At 39.9% G+C, this 25,200-nt stretch overlaps 1 protein-coding gene across 1 annotated transcript; it reads left to right on the forward strand.

Annotated features, from left to right (window-relative positions):
- Positions 1 to 22,936: 22,936 nt before the first annotated feature.
- LOC131224973 (uncharacterized) lies at positions 22,937 to 24,841 on the forward strand. Its single transcript, XM_058220408.1, has 2 exons — positions 22,937 to 23,396; positions 24,126 to 24,841. The coding sequence occupies exons 1-2, from the start codon at positions 22,937 to 22,939 to the stop codon at positions 24,839 to 24,841; spliced, it is 1,176 nt and encodes a 391-aa protein (XP_058076391.1).
- Positions 24,842 to 25,200: the final 359 nt, after the last annotated feature.

Genomic DNA, 25,200 nt, shown 5'->3' on the forward strand with positions numbered 1-25,200 from the left:
AATCTTAGTGTGAAAGTTTGGTGATCATCCTTGGAGGTGGGTGCTCTTCTTAGCTTATTCTCCCTTTCTTCTCTTTTCTTTCTTTTCCTTGCATGCATGGAAGCATGTAGGACCCACCAATTCATGGTGGAGGTTCTACATGGCTCCTAGGATGAAGGCCATGGGCCTAGATCTTACTCTTTTCTTCCATAATGGGTCATTCTCCATGGACCCACCATGATATACTTCCTCTTTATTCTAGCATCTCCTAGGTCATTTAGGCCTTTGCATGCATAGTAGGGAAAGGTGTCCCCACCCTTCAGCAACTTTTCTTGATGTATAGTAGCTTGCATGTAACATATGTATATGGTGGATGGAATGGATTGTAGTGTGGAAGGTCTATTAGTGGCAAGACCTTCCACCAATGGCCAAATCACTCTCCTTCTCTCTCCCTTTCTCTCATGTTTCTTCTATTTATTTCTAATGATATGTGGCCCACTAAGAAGGTCAGCAACATCTCAGATCCATCAGAGAGATGGGACGTCCAAGCCCACCTTATTGGACATCTAGGCCCACCATGCATGCATGGGTTGGGTAGCCTCCAAACTTGATTTTTCATGGAGATTTTAATACACTAATGGATCTAGAATTTTGCCAACCTATCAAGGTGGACCCCACTTGATGAATCAAGGCAATAAGCCCTTAGATTAATTTATATGGGCCGAAATATGGACAACATGTGTTGCTGTCCAGATTTCAGGCCCAGTTTGAGCAAGGCTTTTGAGTTAATGTTTGGATCTGTTTGCATGCCCTTTTCTCCCAAATTTCTTTGGAAATTTTATAGTGCATGGACCCCACTTTGATGTGGAATGGGGCCCACACCATTTCTCCCATGATTGAGACCCATGAGATGGGCAAAAGTGAGCTAATTGTCCAGAAATTTCTGGACAGTTCAGCAACACTGTCAGTTGGAAATGAGCATTCTTACCTGAGTTTCTGGAATAAGTGGGCCACCCCAGTGGACCCCACTTGCTTTCCATGAGTAGGACCACCCTTCCCACCAAGTTTCCAGGGGTTTGGACAAGTTTAGGCCCACCCCATGTAGTCTCAAACATAGGGACAGTTATAATTCCAGCAACATTTCACCCACGACAGACTGTAATTCCGAATTTAATTAAAATACTTATGGGTATCCAAAAATTATGAAAATTTATAGAGAGGTGGCCTACCCTTGTTAGGACCCACCTACCAATTTTTGGGGCCAATGGACCCCTGTGAACACCATCGCAAGGGCTGGACCGGCCCACCACGTTGGGACGTCTAAGACAACCAGATTTTCTGGACAGACTGTCTTCTTTAAATAAATTAAAATGCTTCTGAGTATGCAAAAATAATAAAATTTTGTAGAGGTGTGGCCCACCCATGGAAGTACCAACCTACAAAATTTTAGGACCAACGGGCGTGTACCGTCTTTGGTGCGGCTTGGAGTGGCCCCCCAGGCTGGGGCGTCCAGCCTTGGCTGGCCGTTCAGGCCACCTTGTGGGCCCACCTTGATGTACTTTATATCCCACCATTCATCCATGTGGGGTCCATAGGGGACTTGATCATCCTCCCCTTCAGTAACTTCCTATTGGATCCCATTGGATGAGTTTCTGGGCCAAATATCCAGGCCTATAGAGCTGCCTACACATGGGACACCCGGCTCATTAGGCTGTTGCTGGACGTCCAATCCAGTAGCATGGCCCATCTGATTTATCTGATAAATAACCCCCCCCCCCCCCCAACATGTATGGGCCACCAGGAACTAAAATAAATATATAATTTAATTAATTTTTAAATTTCCAACATTGCCAGATTTTGGAAGGGCTGAAATTTCAGCAATAGGCCCACGGTTGCTGCCCATAAATGGATGTTTTGGGGCAGCATGGTCCACCAAATTTGGAGATATTATTACACATATCTTGCCCTATTTTTAATTATATTTTGGGCTTAATTAGTGCATATTTAAGGCTCATTCCAATTGAGTTTTATTGGACTAGTCTTCTTAGTTATTTGTTGGTTTTTCTTAGGCCCATTAGACCTTTGGGGCCTATATTATCATGCCATTGTGATGGGTTTTATGGGTCAAATACTCAAGTAGTTGGGCCCTTACTTGCCCATTTAAAATGAATCTATACTTGGGCTGAGACGTGAGGCCCAACTTACTTGTTTTAAATGTAAGGATTACTCATATGTTTGAAATAATGGGCTGACCATTAGGCCCACTACAATGAGTGGATTTATGACCCTTACGGTTGGGCCCAAACCTTGTTTAAGGGCCCACCATGTTGCCTATATATTGGCCTTAGTGTATGGCCCACCCGGCCATAGACTGCTTGGGCCTTGGACCTTACTTTATATGTGTATAGTTAGTGGGCTACCTTTTGGGACCCAGTTGAGGTTGAATGTCCTCCTTGGCGGCCCTAAGGTAGGCCCATAGGGCCCTTATGGGTAGTTGAAGGCCCACCTTAGACTTTGTTAGGATCGTTTCCTCCTTGAGGCTTTATGGCTGTCACGCCCCAAACTCGAAAACTAAGCTCACAAAATTTTCGATCATCGAATCCGGCGCTGACAACCTCCGTAGTACCCTATTTTCGGCTCCCAACGCCCATTCGTCAAGTTCCGATCCTAGGATGCTACGAGGAGGATTTTCAACGTCAATTTGATTTGTAATAAGCATAACCAAAGGCATAACCCACAAACAACAACCAACGTCGCCGATTTCGATTGACGTGACCGATTTGTCGATTCTGATTATCAATCGGTTCCGATTATCATGACCGATTACCAATTCCGATTGACTTGACCGATTTGTCGATTCTGATTATCGATCGATTCCGATTGTCATGACCGATTGCCGATTCCGATTGACTTGACCGATTTACCGATTCTGATTATCGATCGATTCCGATTGTCATGACCGATATTGCCGATGTCTCCCTCTTTCTCTCTCTCTCTCTCTCTCTCAGTAAATAAAGCTGCACTAGCAGCATATATATATATATATATAATATGTTTTATGTATATATATATAAGGGTGGGCCCTACGTGGGACCCACCTCTGCCATTTGGAGTGCAGCAAGCTACCTGCGCAACAGCTATCTAGCTGTTCCTCATTGGCAGCAAGCCCGCAGGCCCACATTGATGTATGTGTCTTATCGAAACCGTCCACTGTTTGAACGATGGGGCCCGCCATGATGCATGTGTTGTATCCGAACCGCCCAACCATTTATGAGATCATTTTACGGCCTGAGGTAAATGAGTGAAATCCAAAGTTTAAGTGGACCCCACCATTTAAATAGTGGACCATGTCATCCACCATTCAAACTCCTAAGGGCCACGAAAATTTCAAATTGTTTTCATTTCATCTATCTCAAATGATTATATTAGTGATATGTGATGATGATGTTGCCTTTGTGAATTGGGTAATCTTGTGGTTATGCTTATTATGAGTTAAATGTACAAAAAAAAAATCCTCCTCATAAGATCTTAGAATTGGAATCTAGCATATGGACGCTAGGAACCGAGAATGGGGTACTACGGAGGCTGTAAACACCGGATTCGGCGATCGAGATTCCTGTGAATTCGATTTCCGGATTTGGGGGCGTGACAATAACTCTCTTAGCTTATGGGTCACCCCAAAGTATTGGGCCCCCACTAGAGGACTTCTCCTTTCCTTAGAGTACCTGTCTATCTATCTAGACATTGTTCCTCCTTGGGAAGGAGGAATATATTCTACAGGTAGTACACTTACATCATTGTGACTCATATGCATCATCTGTGTGAATTGATTGCATTGTATGGTGGTCATAGAGGGATAGAGTTTCTCCCCTTGTGCACATTCAGTGCCTGAAGCTTGTGCATAATCTGTATGTATGACTCATGCATTGGCATCGCATTTCATGATGATACCACCCTTGTTTCACCAGGGCCTTGCCTCCATAGGGATGTTCGTGGATGGCCGTATGTGTGGATACTGAAAATATTACTTGAGCATACCGGGTGCATAGGATGCCCATGGGTGAAATTCTCAAAACTTCCATGGTACCAAGGATCTTCCCCAACGCCGTGACCGAGTGGAAACTATGAGTGTGTTCACTCCCCAAGTATAGGGTTGTGATGTAGTAATAAACTCGGTAAGACCGAGGTCGAATCCACAGGGACTGATACCTGTACGTTTCCTGAAACTAGGTAGAAATAGAACTAGTCTAGGATGCGATCTAAACCAAATAGAATTTAAGAAATAATTGTGGAATAATTATCTAAAACTTTAAGGAATTCAGAGGAAGGGAAACTAGGGATTCAGAGGATCCACTTGTAGAGATCAGGGAGATCTTATGCCTGCATCAGGAATCATGGAAATCAAACTGAATTTACTTGATCTGGGTTTCAAGAGATGAAGGGTATATAAATTAGAATAGATTCCATCATCTAACCATGCCCAGGAGACAAAGCAAACAACAGGATTAAACTAATTACCAACCCATCAATAATGTATGAAGATCAGGAAGGGTACTATCATCCAACCATGCCCAGGAGACGATGGTGAACAACAGGGCCTCCTGACGTCATAAACATCAAAAGAGAAAAGAAATATTCAGAGCCATTGCAAACCCATTGTAATTTCAGTCACAACAGACCATTAAAGACTAAGAAAAAATATTCCTTATAATAATCACTAAATCTAATTCAGTTTATGAAATTTAAAGGCACAAAGTAGAATCTCCCATCTCGCTACAGGCTTCACCTCTTAGCCCTAGCTAAGAGGTTTAGCCTAGCATGATCATGCTAGAACCACAGAAAAACAATCAAAGGAATAAAAGGAAAAGAAAACAAGAAACAAAAAAACCCGGATCGTCCAGCCGAATCCCTCCTGCTGCTTCCCATTTTTTTTCCTTGCTTCTTCTTTTCTTCCGTTCCTTCAAAGCCAAGCCCTGCCCATTTTGCTCACGTTCCAGCCGTGCCTCAACTGAGCTCCCTCTCACCAAGCTCAGCTCACGCCCTGAAAAACCAAGCCAAGCTCCACACGATCTCAGCAACCCAAGCCACGTCCAGCCCTCACGTTCCCTCCACACTCCCCGTTTCAGCCGCTGCTCCTCCTTTTTAAAGATGGAAAAAGCCCCTCCGGTGCTGTGGAGTCCCACCAGAAATAGCTTGCGGAAACAGTCCTTCCGCAGCCAGGAACGCACGTCCTCTGCTGCGGAATACCTTACGCAGTCCGGAGTTCCGCGTTGCCATTCTTCTTCTTCTTTGCTTTCTTTCCAGAAGGACAGCGTCCTCTGGGGGTTTTCGGGCAGTCCTACATGATGAACGGTTCAGATCGTCCGTCCGATCGCTCCCACGAGTGCACAATCCGCCGCAAAAATCGGACGGCTTCCGGTTGCGAAACAGAGTGCATTACGCACTCTCGCTGTCTGATGGTGGGGCCCATTTATTGAGGCCGAGTCGAAAATCCACTCCGTCCATTGAATGAAGAATGAAAAACCAGGTGGGAATGGCTGGTTTCGGATCAAACTTGGTGTGGCCCACGGATTTCTTCGTTGCACCGTCTATCCTGCGTTTACATGCACTGTACCTGTGTGTGTGTGCATGGGACAAAAAAGAAAGCTAGGCGACGGTTTTGGTCACCTCGCAGAGCATATGGACGGTTCTGATTTTCGATACCTGTGATGGATGGGGCCCACTACACGAAAACGGACGAACAGCGTCCGCCTGCTGTTCGTGCGTGATCGAGAAGGGGAGGGAGACGGGTCTCCGTCGCTGACTGGGAGACCCCGGTCCAGTGCACAGCGGGTGCACTTGTGTACCGTGCACACGTGATGCACATGCGGTCCTACGGAGATGTTCGTGAGAAATCCGCTCCGTCCATCCGTATTGTCAGCTCATTTAATGCGTAGACCAATTTTCAAGCATATCTAGATAGCAGGCGGGCCCAAAATCAATGGTTTTATGGGCTGATATGTCCGTTGGGCCAATTCCACAGCGATCCAATGGCTAAAATTTGACGTGTACGGTTATTTTTTGGTCCTCAGGCCACGTATGAAGTTTCGACTTGATCAGATGGTGGGAACCCTATGATCTTGTATTCTGGACGTCTTTTAGGCCTGTTTAAGATGAGTGGCTGGACTTTCTCTGATCTCTGACGTGTAATTCTGTCGATCTTGGGTCTCTGGAGTCCGTCCCATGCTTTAGAGCGTTAAGTCCATGCTTTAAGCACCTTTTTCGGTCCAGGCTCGTACATACACCCTGCATTACAAACACGATTAATCAGGCCATTAAGCGGTATCATGCGTGTAATTCTATGCAACAACTGGGTCTGATATGCAATATTTGACCCTCAACAGAGCGCACAATGGCCTTATACCGTTAGGCCATGACTCCCACTGTCGTGTAGTCGGTTAGGTAGGGGTGTGGCTTTACTCACCTGATGTAAGGAGGCATTGCTAGGATGAGTCTAACGAGCTCGTAAATGGGTTCGCTACCGTCAGGCCTAGCTGGTGATTGGTTGTTCACGGGTGGGTAGTGAGGTCTCTTACGCTCATTTGACTGTGCGAGGTCTGTAGAGCGGCAATCATTCCGCAGTGTAATAGACCCCGGTGATTTCCTTATAATTGGAAACGTACTTGATATGTGGATTAGTTATGAGCACTCGTATTATTTCGCATCGCACTCGCATCGGCTGTATAAGCCCCTTCATGCATTGTCTTGGTAAGGCGCCCAATACTCATTGCATCTTATTCATGATAAGCCTTGGTAAGGCTAGTGATATTGTCATGGAGCATGTTTCCCTTCCTGTACCTCCTACTATTCTTCTGTGCACCATTGTCACACACTGTCATCACCCTCTAAGCTTCTATATGCTTATGCACGATTGATGCGTGCAGGAGATCCTAGGCAGGCGTTGTAGCGGCAGAGCGTGGAGTAAAGTTGAGTTTGAGGACCTCAGTGTTGTAGACTTTTCTTTCCTTCTTCTGTTATCTTATTTATGTCCCTTTGGACCTTATGAAAGCTTGTAAAAGTTCAAATTCTTAGTGGATTTTGTGATGTGTGCCTTGTTATTCTCAGATATACTTTTTGTGATCTTGGATATGCTCGTATTGGAAATGATTTTATTATTATGGAAATCTTCCTTGTAGGATAACAGGATCGGAACCTACCTCAGGAGCCAAGAATGGGGTACTACGGAGGCTGTTGCAGCCAGAGCTGGCCATCAAGTTCTTTGTGAGTTCGGTTACCGAGTCTGGGGCGTGACAGCTACTCCCCCTACCACCAGCCAATGGCTGGTGTTCGGTGCTCTGTGGGCCCCACCATGATGTTTGTATTTCATCCATGCCATCCATCTAGTTTTTTAAATCATTTTATGATACTAGACCAAAAATGAGTTTTATCTCAATCTCAAGTGGACCAAATTATCGGAAACAGTATTTAATGAATTTTGACCATTAAAATTTTTTTAAGGCCATAAAAGTTTTGGATCAAGCTGATATTTGTTTTTACCCTTCATCTGGGTGTGTATGACCTAATCAACAGATTGGATGTCAAATAAACAGTACAGTGGGCCTTAGGAGGATTTTAATTGTGGTTATCCAATCAATATTGTTTTCCTGTGGTGTGGTCCACCTGAGATTTAGATTCCTCTCATTTTTGTGATCAAGCCCTAAAATGATTTTTTAAAATGGATGAACGGAATGGGAAAAACACATACATCATGGTGGGCCCCACAAAGCACCGACCACCAGCCACGGGGCTGGTGGCAGGGGGAGTAGCCAATCCGTTCCCTTACGTTTTGCATTCAACTGCACGAATTGCGTACTCAGTAAATTCTATGGGCACACTGTGATATGTGTTGTGTTAGGCCGTCGATCCGTTTTTCCAACTCATTTTAAGGGTCGTTTGGATCGGAAATTTTTTTTAGTTGTAAACACATTACACGTAAAAAGAGTTCAAGGGGTAATCAATAAGCATACTATTCCATTTGGATTTTAAGTGATAACATGTTTACATGTAAATAAATTGTGCATTGGGGTAGTCTCTAAAGTGTTTAGAATAAAGTAGGTAATCATATCATAGAGCATGGGCAGCGAACTTTCCAAAATCCACCTATCACATAAGGACTTGATTTCTTTTTTAGGGCCATAAGAGAGTATCAAAGCATGCACACACTAAAGTGATTAGATGTCTTCCACACAGTGGGCCCCAAATGTAATCTAGAAGTTTTTAATGGTGAGTGTACCATCCTTCCCTCGTGTAGTCCATTTTTTGACAATGAACAATTTGTTTTTTAAAGGCCACAAGAGAGCATTAAGGGAAATAAATGATAGATAGATTGGATGTACCATACACATTACGATGGGCTCCAAGTATCATGAGTGTATATTAACCATTGTGTTCTAACATGTATACTGTCTTTTTAGCTATAAAAACCTTACCCATAATTTATGGCTTTTTACTAGGTTTCATATTATAGCTAGAAGTTGTAATCTGATTATAGCATGTAAAGCCTTTACTGGCAAATGCATACATTCCAAGAGCCCTTATAATCAGATTACCTATAATGCCTTCACAACTTAAGAACTTTACATGCATCCAAACAACCCTAAGTCATAAGCCTAAAAATTGAAGCACCTAAAACTAAGTAAACCCTATCAAAAACCTAAGTAGACCACACCACAAGTAGTGGGAATTGAACGCCTATTATTAAAAACTTAATTGTGCCACATAAGTTTTAAATCAAGCAAATATTTGTGTTTTCTCATCTTCCATGTCTGTGTGATCTTATGAATAGATTGGATGACAAATAAACAATATTGTGAGCCCTCGAAAGGTTTCAACAGTGAATGTTAATATCCCCATTGTGTTTCATGTGGTGTGGTGTGGTTCACTTGAGCTTTTAGATATTATACCTTTTTTTATGATCATTCTTAAAATAATCAATCAGGAACAGATATGTGTCAATGCATTGAAATATGTAACATGTGAAAGAGGATACTTAGGGTGGCTGAGAGGTATCCAAAAGCAAAACGAGCAGCCGAGAGAAGTCCAAGAGGTAGAAAGAGATTATGCAAAAGGAACGGTTAAAAGGACACGTGTCATGAAGAAAAGAAGAGACAGAAGGATCTGGAAGACCAATATGACAACGATTCAACTATCATAAACGTTGAAATAAAGAAGAAAAATGCCTGAAGGGAAGCTACAATAGAGATCTATAAATAGCAAGGAATTCAGCAAAGCAAGACATCCCATACCAATCCAATAAATCAATTAAATTTATCTTTCATTATCATAGCTAAGCTTTATCGTAGGAGTAGTGGTAATCTTTAGTTGTAATCTAAGTCTATGCTTTTGCATTAGGCTATTCCCGGTATCAATATAATCATTTCATCTTTCGGAAAGGCATTATAGCGTTGCTTTATGTGATCAATCATAAGTATTTCTTTCTTGTTTGATTGTTTTTGTTACGTCTTAAATTTTTACTATTTTGGATTTTTTAAAAATCCTTGAAATTTTTACTTAGCATACGTTGTCACTGATTGACCCTTGACACTCGAGGTGAGCCTATGCGTGGGTGTTACCAGTAAAGAACTACACAAATCTAATTAATTAGCTAGATAAAGCCAACGAATCTGCTCGATCACTTAAACATCGATTTTAGCCTTGTGATTTATTCACATAGTACCCAAATATATCTGACCTACCACTGACTAATCAAGACAACCACAAATAAATAAAGATCTACCCAAAGCTGAGACAACTGAGGGTCGGATCTTAATTTATAAACCAAACTGACCAAATCATTCTTTTAACTTAAGAATCAACGGTTTATGGTGATTATGATCGAATCATTATTTTCGCTAGTTACGAATATGCCACAATATGAACTTAGCTAATCCAAACCCTTATCATTGTGCACAAGAAATCTCGCTACCTAATTCATTGCAAAAATGACATGATTATCCAAACGAGCTCTAGACCGCTCATTAGTGGGCCACTAAACCCAAGACTATAAAAAAACATTCATCTTAGTGGGCTTTATGTCCTTCGCGGGAAATCGAGCCAATATCGTGCCTCAAATCACTCAACTTGGACTTGCAAAGTCAGTGCATGAGTTATGCAAATATTCCTGAAATTAACCAAGAACTTAAAAGTCACTTATCTGCATTCAGTCTTTGCTCAAATTGTGGCTTTAGACCGTTAGATCAGGACCAAATTTAGGGCAACAATCTAAGTTAATATCTTGTACATATCCGTATAGCCGTGACCTCGATCGACCATCGGTGACCGTCAAATTAACTTTTGATCATGCTCATCGATCGGCGCATCCAAATGGCAGGATGATCATACCCTAATGTAGATCATCATTAGGGACAACTATTCTACAATGTATATTAACCCTCACACCTAATAATGGATTTTAAAGATTAGAAAGATCTCGTCATATGGCTAATATAATGAAAACATAAGCCTTATGGGCATTTACACCACATCTGGCACTATAAATACCCGTTTGTTTCACTCCCCCTCTCCCCATACGAAGTTTACCTAGAAAATGAGAGAAAGAGAGAAAGAGAGGAAGAGAAGAAGAGAAGAGAAGGGAGGAATGGTGGAGCGCGCTCGTCGTCCGATCGTTGTGATAGCTGGATTTTGTAAGGTCTCACTTCTACACTCAATTTTACATTTTCCACAACCAGAATTCGATGACTTCGGGATAAATTCTTCACCCCATTTCTAGGTAAATGTTTTCTACTTTTCTTTTCGTCTCTTTCTTTCGTTTCCTACATTTTGAACCATTAGGGTTAAAAATTCCATTTCATTTCCATCGAGTCTCACAAACCCTAATGTTAGGGTTGAGTTTGTTAAGGTTTTCCGGTTCCAACTATCGATTGGAGTGGTCCATACTCTTGTGAGAGACGTAATCAGGCTTGATCTGTTAGGGTTTCGGTTGTGCACCAATTCCGAGACCTGATTCGCCGAACCGAGTTGAGGGATCATTCCAATTGAGTTAGTTGAGTAATAATTTGTTATTTAACATTTAAATAGGAATAAATCCACATTACTAATGATAGTCTTGTACGATAATTTAGGTTTGGAGTGTTTTCTCCCAAATTTATTATGGTAGGGCCGCATCTGAGTTGAGGATTTCGATTCTAATGTGAAGATCTACCCTCAAGCTTCTACTTGGCATTTTAGAATGAATAAATGTATTTGTTTTCTATTTGGTTGATAACATGCTCGATTAAATGTTTAAATGATATGAAACTTTTAATATTATAACGCTTGTATGTTGAATGCTTAGAAATGCTAACATGATTGAATTGTTGTTGTGGTTGATCGAGCTCTGCAAGTTATTTAAATATATGGATAACTCACTTTAAGGTGACTATCACAGGCTTATACGGCCGATTGGAGTTGAACACGGACGATCAGTAGTAATGGGAGCTACATAGGATGCTTTGCACCCAATGCCGGTTTGCTCGCGGTCATTTGTAGTCGATCGTATCAAAGTAATGAAAGCTCAATCATTCTTCTGCTTGGTGATTATATAACATTCAATAGAATCTGAGATACCACCATTACCATTGACATAGTCTACTCATAACCATTGGTGCGTTACGATCCCTAAATACTCATGAGCCGAGCATGGTGGTATAGGACACCGTGTTCGAGCTGTCAGCCTAAGTTGGGGTGACGAGCCTCCTCATAGTTACCATTGAGAACTGATAGATGTGATAGAATGTTGTTCGAACGACCCCTGTCAAATTACCAGGTCGATGGTTCCGTGCTAGAGTACCGTTCGAATGATTGAGCGTAAATGGAATTGGGTGATGAGCCATTTTCTTTGTATTGATTTGGTTTTGAGTGACAAGCTCACACCTCTGAATTGATGGTTCATACTCGATATTAGCTGATGACCTATACCTTGTTGATGCCTTAATTTGGATCAAGGGATATTGGTGAGAAGCCGCCACGTACCACAACAAACCACGTGATCCGGATAATAACTCGTGACATAATGGTGGTATCTTGGCTTCACCAACTTGCTGTATGAACTGGAACTAATAATAACTTGGCTAATCATGCATATCCCAGTATAGGTTAGGATTTGGCGTTGGAGTCGCTTGTGAGGGAGTGTTGCCATTTACAAAATAGGCGTGGAAGTCTCTTGTGAGAGAGTGTTGGATTTTAAGGAGCATACATCATTTCATCATAGCATTAATATATTTACCAAATATATTAGAAAACTATTTGTTTATTATGCCATTGTTACTTGTGTTTGGTTGTGTTGATAACATGTGTAAGTTGCTTAGTGGATACGCGTTAAAGATAACATGCTTGAGTGTATGATATGTATTCGTTGTAAATCTGTTAATCACTAAAATGTCCCAAGTAACAATCTTGAGGATATTTCTTCACTATGTTGGCGTTTGACTCCTCCTATTTGATATATACAGATAATTCAGGAATAGGACTAGTCAGTGGTGCACTCGAGGTGCCTAATAGATCTCTAACTTCTAACTGCTTGGTAATTGTTCTTCTAATCTTATTACAATTTTTGTGGTTCGTATAATTCTTGAAACTGTAATTTTTTAGTGGTAGCTCTATATTTTTGGATTTAATTATCTTTAACTCGCTTCGGTTTCACTAAGTTAAAATGCGTTACTTTGATTTTTTGTGTATGAAATAAATGTAAATCTGAATAAGGACACACATGCATTTTTGTTAGGTTAACACTCAGGAACTTGGGATCGGACTCTCTATACTTGGGGTGCCGATTTTCGGGGAGTTGCAGTTTTCATTTAAAAAAGTCTTTTCATGTGAAAGGCAAGGTGCAACCCATCTTTGGAGGAAGAACCCCATCCTTTGACAATCATATAATTATACTATAATTATCTTTGTTAGTGGAAGAATAGGCAACCGATCTTCTTAGGTTTCGGTCATATATGGTCGCATTTGATGTATTTGCATATCTTAACGCATGAGGTTAAGTTGTTTGGTTTGAATCGAATCGTACAATCAGTCCTGGCATGCTTGCACACATCACACGTGACCAAAATAGACCGAGTGCCGACAATTTTTGTCACGCTTGGTGGGACTCGAGAGTTTGAGTATACATACCGGTGCAATAATACTACGAAAGCATGAGCTGAAGAGGTACTCATAATACTTCTGCAATTAGTGAACCTCTTGCACCAGAGGAGGAGATGCAGTTGCAGTCAACACCTCTGTTGTCATGCCCCAACTTGGTAAATGGGCTTACAAAATTACCAAGCTTCGAATCCAATGGTGACAGCCTCCGTAGTACCCTATTCTCGGTTCCTAACTCCCATGCATCAGTTTTCGATCTTGAGATCTCATAAGGAAGATTTTAAGGTTAAATTTTTTTGTACATAAGCATAACCACAAATGTACCAAAACCAAAAACATAATCACATTTCCACTATAATATTAGTTCGAGTATAGTGCTGGAAAGAAAATACATGATATAACAAAAGTTCAAAAGATCAGACACATGCTCTTGCCTCAATATTGTTGCGGTATAGCATAGCCTGCATGTAAAAAACGTGTATAAGCTTACCATGAAGCTTAGAGAGTACCGTGTGCGTGTGTGAGCAATGCATGTGCTAAGCATACAAATATTAGAGTAAGTAGAAATGATGGAGGGTCAAAGTGACAAATCCATAAATACTATCAGGCATGCCTAAGCTATACGATGTAAGAGCCTACATGGCCAAATATCATATGCTAATGATGCAACGCAACATACCAATCCTCAACAAGTCCACATATCAGAATAACTCTCAATTAGATAATCACCGAGGTCCGACGATAGATGTCGCCCATCATGCGCAAGATCAAATGAGTGTAAAAGACTTCATTATCTGCACCATCAATGATTGGATCATCTGGATTCTTGAGGTTTTGACATATTTTGTCTCTACACATTAGATGAATGTGTGGATCTAACCACATATACACCGATGGCCCATCTCGACCTTTTACGCTAAGTGATACTAATCAGTTGCGCAGAAATTTAAGCTTTTCTTATTAAACATTTATAGATCTAACTAATGTGGCCCATCAGATGGTCAGATCAATCTGAAATTCAAGACACTACTATCTTTTGGAGCTTAGGATCAAATGACCCGTTAAGATCTATTTTAATACAATCAGATTGCATTCATTAAATTTATTTCTAAAATATTACTAACCAAATCTAAAATCATAAAGCATCGCTTTGTTAAAATTTTCTTTACACACCTATACAATGTTCGCGTGGATAATCCACACTATCTATTGTATAGATCGGGAAGAAATTAACAATATAATTAAAAATTAAAAAGATCTAAGAATTGAAACTTACTTGATTAAGCCCTCTTAGAATCTCTTTTTCCTTTTTCTTTAGGGCTTTCTTCTTTTTAAAGAAACTTTTCTCGATAAGATAAGATGAGCATATATCTTCTTATACTGAATTTGAATTTTTTTATGACATTTTTAAAAAAAAATTATTATTACTACTCCAAGAATCAATCCTTAGACCTCTCTCTCAACTAAGAATGTCTTTACCAACTCAACTATTGACTTATTTTTATTTTTTATTTAAAAATAAAATATTTAAATATTTATTTTATTTTTTAACGCACCAAAATTTAGGGTTGTTACAAGTTTTGTAGGAAACCTAACACCGATACCGCTAGCATCGTTAGCTCTTATTCCACAACTGAACATACATTTTGCCCCAATTCAGGAACTGCAAAATGTTGCTCCACTTGTAGAGTATGGATGATTTAGATTTTTTTTTTTTTATTTAAGAATTTCATTCTTAAGGTAAAAAATCAGGGAATGCTCGGGGGGCGAGGAACATTTTCCTAGGAACATCTCTCACAATAAGGAACAGTACTCGGTAGGTCCTGAGCCACCTCTTAGAGCTGAACCTTACCATTTAGACCACGACCAAGTTTTACAACTAGTCTAAGAGGTGATAGGCCAAGTTCTTGGTCGAACTAGTACCCTAGTCGACCATAAGTCTTATCCATAATGGATTATTTGACAGTCTCCATTGTTGCAATCGAATTTGATGATTTTTTATTAAGATGGTAGAATTTGATGTTTTTTAACCAAGATGGCCAACTTCGATGTTTTTTTCAACTGAAATGACTAAATTATATATTTTTCATCCGAGATGACCGAATTCGACCAAGATGGGTGAATTTGATGTTTTTTGACGAAGTGGCTGAGTTTGACTAAGATGGCTGAATTTGATATTTTTGCCCGATCGAATAGTCACTTTTATTGCATCGAACGACGAACCAACGTCGCTCTCACCTTTTCAACCAAAGGGGGGACAATGTTGTACCATATTTCTAACCATTCCTGAAATAATCAATCAGGAATGGATACGTGTCATTACATGGAAAGATATAACATGCGAAAGAGGATACTTGGGGTGACAGAGAGGCAATATGCGGTCGAGAGGTATCCAAATGCAGAACGAGTGACCGAGAGAAGTCCAAGTGGTAGAAAGTAGTTGAGCAAAAAGAATGGTTAAAAAGACACGTGTCAAGAAGAAAAGAAGAGACGGAAGGATCTGAAAGACCAATTTAGTAATAATTCAGCCGCCATAACCATTGAAATAAAGAAGAAATGCCTGAAGGGAAACTACAATAGAGATTTATAAATAACACACAATTCAGCAAAGTAAGACTTCTCATACCAATCTAATAAACCAATCAAATTTATCTTTCCTTATCATAGCTAAGTTTTATCCTAGGAGTGGCGGTAATCTTTAGCTGTAATCCAAATCTATGCTTTTGCACTAGACTATTCCCGGTATCAATATAATCACTCCATCTTTTAGAAATGCATCTTATTGTTGCTCCCTATGATCGACCATTTGACTATTTCCGTTTGTAAAAGCCCTTTCATAATAAAGGTAAAGTGTAACCTATTTACGGAGGAAGAACCCCACCCTCCAATAATTGCCTAATTATCCTATAACTATTTTTTGAGTGGCTGAATAAGTAATTGATTTTCTCAGTTCTCAGTTATATACGATCGCATTCGACGTATATGCCTATCTTGGAGCTTAAGGTCAAGTTGTTCGGTTTGAATCGAACCATACAATCGTTTCTGGCACGCCTGCACACATCACATGTGACCAAAACAAACCGAGTGCCAACATTAGATATGCTTTACGTTTGGGTTCACACCCTAAAATGTGCTGATAAAACGTATGGACAGTGTAGATAAGACACATACATTACGGTGGGTCCTATAGAGTTACTCACAACCCCATAGCTTACCGAGTTAGTCAGTATGCTAAAGTACAATTTACTCATTCCACAAGCATCCATGGGGATGGAGAGCTACTAAGTAGCTCACTACCATTAGCCTATTGAGTAAACTATGTAGGGCTACCATCATGTATGTATTTTATCGATGTTGTTTACTTGTTTTTCCATATCACTTTATGAATCCAAATTTGAAGTGTATCAAAAGCTCAAGTGGACCACACCATTGGAAATAGTGGGAATCGAATGGCAACCATCGAAAAACTTCTCAAGGCATAGAAGTTGTGGATCAAGTTGATATTTGTGTTTTCCCTTCATTCATATTTCTATGACCTTTTGAACAGGTTGGATGATAAATAAACATCACTAAGGTTTCAATGGTGGAAGTCATTATTCCCATTGTTTTCTTGTGGTGTGGTCCACTTGGCCTTTGGATATGCTTCAATTTTAGGTTCATGACCTAAAATAAGCTAGTAAAATGGATGGATGACACCGATGAGGCACATATACATCATGGCCCCACTGAGTTTATTTAGTGTTACCTCTTTGTTTCAAATTCAGTCACGTGTGATATGTGCGAGTGTGCTAGAACTGACTATGTAGCTCGATTCTAACTGAACAACTTTGACCTCAAGCGTTAAGATAAGCAGATATGTTGGACTTAACCATATATGGCCACGATATGAGGAGATCGGCCGCCTATTCAGCTACTCATAAATTGTTTAAGATGATTAGGCGATTATCAAAGGATAGCGTTTGTCCTCTAAAAATGGATTGCACATTGCCTTCCGTACAAAAAGACTTTCAGATATAAAAGCAAATAAAAAGGAAACACTTATGGTCGGTTGCTGAGAGTAACTGCAAAGCACCTTTTTGGAAAGAAAAAAATGCTTATATGCTTATATTATAATGAAAATTATTCAGCATATGAGTGTAGACTTTGATTACCGCTAATGATTATTTATTTGATGAACTTTTTAAAAGGGATAAGGTTTGTATAGGGAGGCGCTCACCCTCCTTTACCCTGATGTGAAGACTTTGTGGAGCCTACCATGATTTATTTGTTTTGTCCTTGCTATTAATCTTTATAGCTTATTTCAGGACATGAGCTCAAAATGGAAGCATATCCAACACTCAAATGGACCTCACCACCAAAAAAGAAGAAGTGGAGATAACGATGTCTCCACCGTTGAAAACTTCCTCAGCATCATAATGATGTTTGTTTGTCATCAAGGTTGTTCATAAGGCCTCACAAACCTTGATGAAATATCAACTAGAAACAAAACTTCTAGGAGACCCCTAGAAGTTTTCAATAGCTGACGATTAATTTCCACAGGTTCTATCGTGCAGTCCAATTGAGCTTTTTATGGCCTCATGCCTTAAAATGAGCTGGAAAAATGGATTCGCAGCGTGAATAAAAGACATTCATCACAGCCCCACTGAGTCTTCAGACTATGTAAATGGTGGTGAGCACCCCAACACAATTAACTTAGGGCCTGTTTGGCCGGACTGAACCCATGGTATTAGGTGGGATGGGATTCAAAAGCATCATTATTACCCATGACAGGGACTGTTCCCCGTTGCCATGGGATAAGCTTAATTCCCTTTTTTGTTTATAATAGGGTGGTACATTGAAAGGATATACCCACCATCATTTAAAACTATTGACAATAACACACATATGTTATATGTAAACCGCTCACTTGTTTGTAACCTCATTTTATGGTATGGGACTAAAAATGAGGCAGATCCAAAACTTATGTGGCCCCAAAGAAGTTTTCAACGGTAAGTATTCAATCTCCATTGCTTTCTATGGTGGGGTCCAGTTGAGCGTTAGATCTACCTGATTTTTTGCTCCATGCTATAAAATGATCTCGAAAAATGGGTGGACGGTGTGGATATAGTCCACACATCATGGTGGGACCTACACAACTTGCTAACAGTGAGTGAGATTAGCACGGAACCCGATACGATTCCATCTCGCCTACTTCCAGGCTTTCCCACTCTTCCCAAACATGGAGTGGAATTGGCACAGGACCAGATGCAATTTCATCCCACCTAAGCCAATCTAATCCAGCAGGCCAAACAGGCCCTTATTGTGCAGGCTACACGTAATATTATGGGCGGCCATTGTGGGGTCTACTGCGATATATGTGCCTTACGTTCAGGCCCCCTATCCATTATAACAGCTCATTTTAAAGCATAACAAAAAAAGAAAAAAAGAAAAGAAACAGATCTAAATCACCGGTGGACCCATGGTGATTTACCATTAAAAACTTCTCGTGGGCCAAAAGTTTGAGATGAAGCTGATATTTGTGTGTCTTTAAATGAGCTATAAAGCGGATGGACATCGTGGACATAAGGCACATACATCATGGTAGGCTCCCACGGTCCAGGGATCCACCGGGATCGACCTAAGCCGCGCCCGCATTTATTCTTCTATAAATGGAAGTAAGAATCATCGGCATATCAAATATTTATTTCTTTTTGAATATGGAATAAATACAGGGTAATAATCTGCGCCGGTATTTGCTTTATGCATCAGACGGATCTTAATACATTTGACGTTTGGGCAGCAACCCCATTTTAAGACGCCGCGACTTAACTGGTACCTTAGAAACAGCGGTGTGACGGGCACCCTCACCATGGGGTCACCTCTCAATGTGTGGGGAGAAAATGACCACTGTAGACAAAACCTTTTACCCAGCGGTTTTTATGAAGGAAGACAAACTTAAGTTACCAAGTTAGACTAGCACGTGCGGACAGCGACTTTGAGGACGAAACTACCCCTCCTTTTTACGGCCGTTGCTTTTCCTCTCCCTTTAACAGAAAACACATGCGCTTTTTCTCGGTACACATCCCTACGTTCCATTGCAACGAAAAACCGACGCACGGCCGTTTTACTTATCATTTCCCTTACTAAAATTCGAACTTTATCATCTCCATATTATCATTCTACATTTGGCATTTTCTATCGTGGTGAGGGTTACGTAGAATCCTTCAAAGTGGTTGCACCTCCGATCTTCAGAAAGGTACAAATTAATCCCTCATTTGAAAGCATTCGTCCTCAACTTGCATTGAGCGAGGCTACGGTTGCGGGAGGTACAGATATTAAAAAAAAAAAAAAACCCTAGTGTGGTTTATAGATTCTTTCCTTTGTATTATTGAACAACGATTAACTAGGTACCTGTGGAAATTCAGCTTGTAATTCAGCAAAGGTGCTTGGTCAAACTTAGCCATTGCACACTTTAATTTGAAGAAAGAACTCACAGAAATTGAGACGAGTGGAAGTCAACGACAATTGATCGACTACTCATCGAATTTTATGTGAAGTTCGGTGAATTTCATGTCAGGCTTTTATAATTTCATTTGTTAGGCTTAGTCAATTTTATGCGTTGATCGTTCAAATTCATGTGAAACTTGTTTAATTCCATTTTAGGGCTCACTCAATTTCATTTTAGAGTCACTCAATTTCATGTTTGCCCAGCTCAATTTAATGCTATGCTAGCTCAATTCAATGTTTGCCCAACTCAATTTCATGGTAGGCTCGCTCAATTCAATGTTTGCCCAACTCAATTTCATGGTAGGCTCGCTCAATTCAATGTTTGCCCAACTCAATTTCATGCTAGGCTCGCTCAATTCAATGTTCGCCTAACTCAATTTCATGGTAGAATTGCTCAAGTTAATGTTTGCCAACTCGATCTCATGCTAGGCTCGCTCAATTTAATGTTTGTATTGATAAATTTCATGTTTGCCTCAATGAATTTCATTCTTGTCTCACTGAATTTCATGTTTGTGTTGCTCAATTTCTAGTTTGCCACACTCAATTTTCAGTTTGCCATGCTCAATTTCAGCTTTCCTCGATCAAATGTTAGTTTGTCTCGCTCAATATATACTTTACCTTGCTCAATTTTCCCTCTTCCCTTGCTGAATTTCTTGTTTGCCTCGCTCAATATATACTTTACCTTGCTCAATTTTCCCTCTTCCCTTGCTGAATTTCTTGTTTGCCTTGTTCAAAATCTAGGTTGCGTAGCTAAATTTCCAGGCTTCCCTTGCTCAATTATTTATTTTGTGTCGCTCAAATTCGAACTTCCCTCGATCGATTTCAATTTTCCCTCGTTCAATTTGTAGTTTGCCTTGCCCAATTTCTAGCCTGTCTCGCTGAACTTTCGCTTTTCCTTCATTGAATATCTAGTTTGCCTCGTTCAATTTATAGGCTGCCTCGTTGAATTTCTAGTTTGCCTCGTTCAATTTATAGGTTGCGTCGCTGAATTTTCATGTTTGCCTTAATCATTTCCATGTTTGCCGCGCTTAATTCTAGTTGAGGTTTATTCCATTTTATCCGAACCTCGCTCAAATTCATCAAGTGCTTGATATTTAGTATTAATGTATATGATGTAATGCTTAAATTCTTATTACTCTAATTCTAATTAACCATGTGTAGAGAATTTAGCCTTCTATCCCCTTATGGTACATTTGTAATTGCTTAAATATAGGTATATTTCTAGTAGATATGACATGAACCGTCAAATTACATTTTATTTTGTCTTATACACCATACAATGTGGAATATTTGTTGAATATTGAATGAACTTTTAAATATTCCAAATTGCTTAACCATACTTGAGATTGATATGACACATTTGTGGGCTGTCATTTGAGCTTAGAGGAATTATAAGAATCCATCTTAAATTCATGTGTTGATGTTTAATATAATGATTTGATAATATGTATAATTTAAAGAGCAATCTGGACAAAATTTAAGGGTTGTACGTGGGTACCATGATGCCATGATGTATAACATCCACCCATGACATATGAGCTTTACCGGGTGCTCAATATAAGCCACATGCTGCTCCAGTTACTAGAATAGCTAATTGAACCTATATAGAATTCCCTCAAAAGAAGTAAAATTGCGAACCTAGGGACGTAAAAGTTTAGGACTTTAGGAAATTTCAGATTTAGTTGTTTGAACGTAGAAATGAAACTTAGGTTCCCTTAAAATCATTAGAATAGCCATTCAAACTTGGTTGGAATCACTTTGGAATTATGACATTTGAGAAGATAGAGACTCAATATTTTAAGTTCTCTAGGAAATTGATTGCATAACCATGAAACCTAGGAACAAAACGTAGGTCCCCATTAAAAACTTTTAGAATGATTGTTTGAACTTAGAACTAAACTTAGGAATTATGGGAGAACAAACAATCTGTTATGATGTATATTAGACTAAACAAGAATGTTCCTTGAACTTGACCTTCATTGAACTTTTTAGTAACTTAGGATTTGAATTTTACCATAATTTTCCTTAGTTGAAATGACATTGCGAAGGCACTCAGTAGACAGTAGGTGAAATGAGTTTAGGCATTGTAAGCAGTTCCTTACCCATTACATTGTACATTAGATCCAATTTAAGCACTCCCTACACTTAAAACCCGCACTAGGAGTTAACAATGAAAATTCAATAAGAAATCTCATAAGTTAGAGATGATATTTCTCATAACTTTTAGCAATTAGCACTAACTAGAAGCAAATGTATAAAGGTTTGAGGAAAAAATTCCAGCACTAAATGGAGCATATTGAGATTAGGATTTTGTATTTCGAATCCCCAAATACATCTCGTTGATCAGAAACAACATCTCTCGTGTGCTTTAACAATTAGAAATAATTAATAGTGAAATTTTAGGTGAAATTTCAACCCTAGACTCTGGTTGTTGAGACTATCTTTGAAAATATATGTAAGTTTAACATATTTTGAACCCAAATCCTCATGTAGAAATGTTAAGTTTGTATATTTTTTTTTGAAAGTGTACTAGGTCATCATAGAATTGTCCCTTATTAAAATAGAAGACTATATGGATATCCCATGATAAATAGCATCACTGAATTTAACAAGCACCACATGAAATCATTCTTATCTCTGAATTTGTAATCCATATAAGCTCTTCTTGTTTATTTAAAAAAAAATTAACGCATTGTTTACATTTTATTTCCTTAAGCTATGTATCATCGTCATCTATTATGGAACGTGAGTACTCGCTCCTCTATTATTTAATCGAGTTTTGTCTTATGGCAAGCTTCCATTGCTTAATGATTCACTAATATAATGTCATTGTATCGGTTTTCAGATAATGTCTACTACGAGAATCATCTGCTGTTATGGCGGGAAGATTGAATATGAGAACAAGCGATACTCGTACACTGGTGGGGATTCGAAAACTTTTTCACTACGTGTCGAGACTACGTACGAGGAGCTTCTATATAGAATTTACAGGATTATTAAGAGTCAACTAACAGATTGTGATATTAGGATGAAAGTAATGTATCCTTGCACAAATGAATCAATCCCTCCAACTGTAATCGCAGACGACGATGACGTGCGAGAGTTCCTGGCAACACAGTTGGAGCATTTGGATAAATTCATTCCCTTAGTCATCGAGACAACGCAACACATTAATTGGAAAACACACATAGATAGCTTGCCTGAGGAGCATGGCGTGGAATTTAAATACAGGGCATCTCCATTACAAGTGGTAGTGAGCAATGATCAACTGCCCGAGCCACCTCAAACATCAAACTTTGTGAGTAGCCAAGTCAGCTGGGCACGTGACCTTAACCTCACTTATGAGTATATGGCACTGCCTTTAGCAACAACAGCAGATCTGCCATCATCATCCACCACCCGAGTTGTACGTGTAAGCGACACTCCGCTTTTAGACCTTGCTAAAAGCGGAAACTTCATCACTCGTCAAGTTCCCGTGCCATTTGATGATGCTGCATTCACCAATGCAGCACTGCTAGAATATACAGATTCGTTGGGTGAACCGATCGATATAGCTGTTGGACAAACATTTAAGGACAAGAGTCGATGCCAGTATGTTCTAAGCCAATTTGCAATTCGCAATAAATTCCAGTATAAGGTACTGTACTCAAATTCCAGCAGATTTAGTGTGGTGTACTTTGAAGATAAATGCAACTGGAGGGTTGACGCAAGTCGGTTGAATGATACCGGAATATTCAAGATACGAAATTATATGTCAGAACACATGTGCGGCATGTCGTGGATGAAGAGTGATCACCGGCAAGCAAACAGTAAGTTAGCATGTGATCTGGTTGTTAGCCGCATTGAGCAACGGTTAGGTTTGAGGCCACGTGATATTATCTTCGCTGTGCAAGAGAAATATAATATTCTTATCAGTTATAGGAAGGCATGGAAAGCTAAGGAGCTTGCAATTAAACAGGTGATGGGGTCTTACGAAGACTCTTACAATCAACTCCCCCTGTATTTGCATGAGTTGAGGATGGTCAACCCAGGGACGGTGACTGCCGTGCTCGTTAACCAAGAGACTTGGAGGTTTGAGAGGTGTTTTATAGCGCTCGGACAATGCGTTCGAAGTTTTCAGAATTCTATGCGGAGGGTATTAGTCATTGATGGGACACACTTAAAGGGTAAATACAAGGGTGTTCTATTCATCGCCACGGCCTTAGATGGGGACAATCGTATATTTCCAATTGCATTTGGCATCGGGGAATCGGAGAACAGCATGAGTTGGAATTGGTTCCTTACCTACCTCAATGATGCGTTAGGGTATCTGGAGGGTCTTGTGATTATTTCCGATCGACATAAAGGTTTAATGAAAGAGGTTCCCCAAGTATTCCCACATGCAATTCATGGGTATTGTGCGTACCATATTTATAGAAACTTGGTGGACACCTTTAAAGACAAGTCGTTGGAGATATACTACTGGCGGGCAGTTAAGACTTGCAGGAGGGCTGAATTTGAAAAATTAATGCATGATATTGAAATGGCCAACCCCCCAGTACATGCATGGCTGACAGAAATCGGCTACGAAAGATGGGCATCGTCTCACTTTACAGGTAAAAGATTCAACTTGGTCACCACAAATATATCTGAGTGTGTTAACGCCCTCTTCAAAGAAGCGCGGGAATACCCTGTTACCAAATTGATAGAGGCTGTAAGATGTAAGATACAAGAATTATTTTATAAGAGAAGAGAATCTGTAGCCTCATTTGTCGGTCCGTTGACACCATGGGCGGAGCAACAGTTGAAGGATCTTATACAGAAGGCGCGAGATGTTCGCTGTCATCCGATTTCTCGAGATGAGTATCACGTCGTGGGAAATTATAATGATACAGTCAAGCTCAGCTCGCTTTCATGTACATGTCGTGAGTTTGACATGAAGGGATACCCTTGTTTGCATGCCCTGTCCTCATGTATAAATTACAATCTTCCTCATTACTCGTACTGCTCCCCATTCTACACAGTGCAAAATTACTTGAGCACATATAACGAATCGGTGTACCCAGTACGTGATATGAGCGAATGGGAGATTACCGATGGCTTCAAGGAGTACTGTGCGAAAATTAAACCCCCGGGACAGAAGAGGCCATCTGGAAGACCAAAAAAGTTAAGAATTCCCTCACGTGGAGAAGAATCAAAAACATTAAAGTGCGGTCGATGCAAACAATCCGGACATAATCGTCGGACGTGCAAGTTTCCCATACCTGATGTGTAGCATAATTTGTAATTTATTTAGTGTTTTGTATGATATATGTTGTAATATATTTACTCTCATGCAATAATGTTCTGGTTGTCTTGCTCAATTTCTAAGTAACCTCGCTCATTTTCAGTTTGTCGTACTAAATTTCTTATGCTGCCTCACTTAATTTCTTATGTTGTAATATATTGGCACTGATATGATAGGCTGAGTATTTGACACAAGCATAAGGAGCCCTGTTCAAATCTATTGTGTAAAACAAAGTTGCCAGGAGCACCGGAGCATTAAACTAAGGCTGGACAATTACACGATGATACAAAGATGACAATGGAACAAAGGAAATTAAGAGGAATGTCAGAAAACAAAAAAATTGAGCG

The sequence above is a fragment of the Magnolia sinica genome, chromosome 14, assembly GCF_029962835.1.
Source record: "Magnolia sinica isolate HGM2019 chromosome 14, MsV1, whole genome shotgun sequence".
Classification (NCBI taxonomy): domain Eukaryota; kingdom Viridiplantae; phylum Streptophyta; class Magnoliopsida; order Magnoliales; family Magnoliaceae; genus Magnolia; species Magnolia sinica.

Bases quoted from the DNA above. Each gene is read 5' to 3' on its own strand.
- LOC131224973 (XM_058220408.1), top strand. From the start codon at position 22,937: ATGGCACTGCCTTTAGCAACAACAGCAGATCTGCCATCATCATCCACC. The intron at 23,397-24,125 runs GTAAGTTAGCAT...CCAACCCCCCAG, and splicing joins TGATCACCGGCAAGCAAACA to TACATGCATGGCTGACAGAA.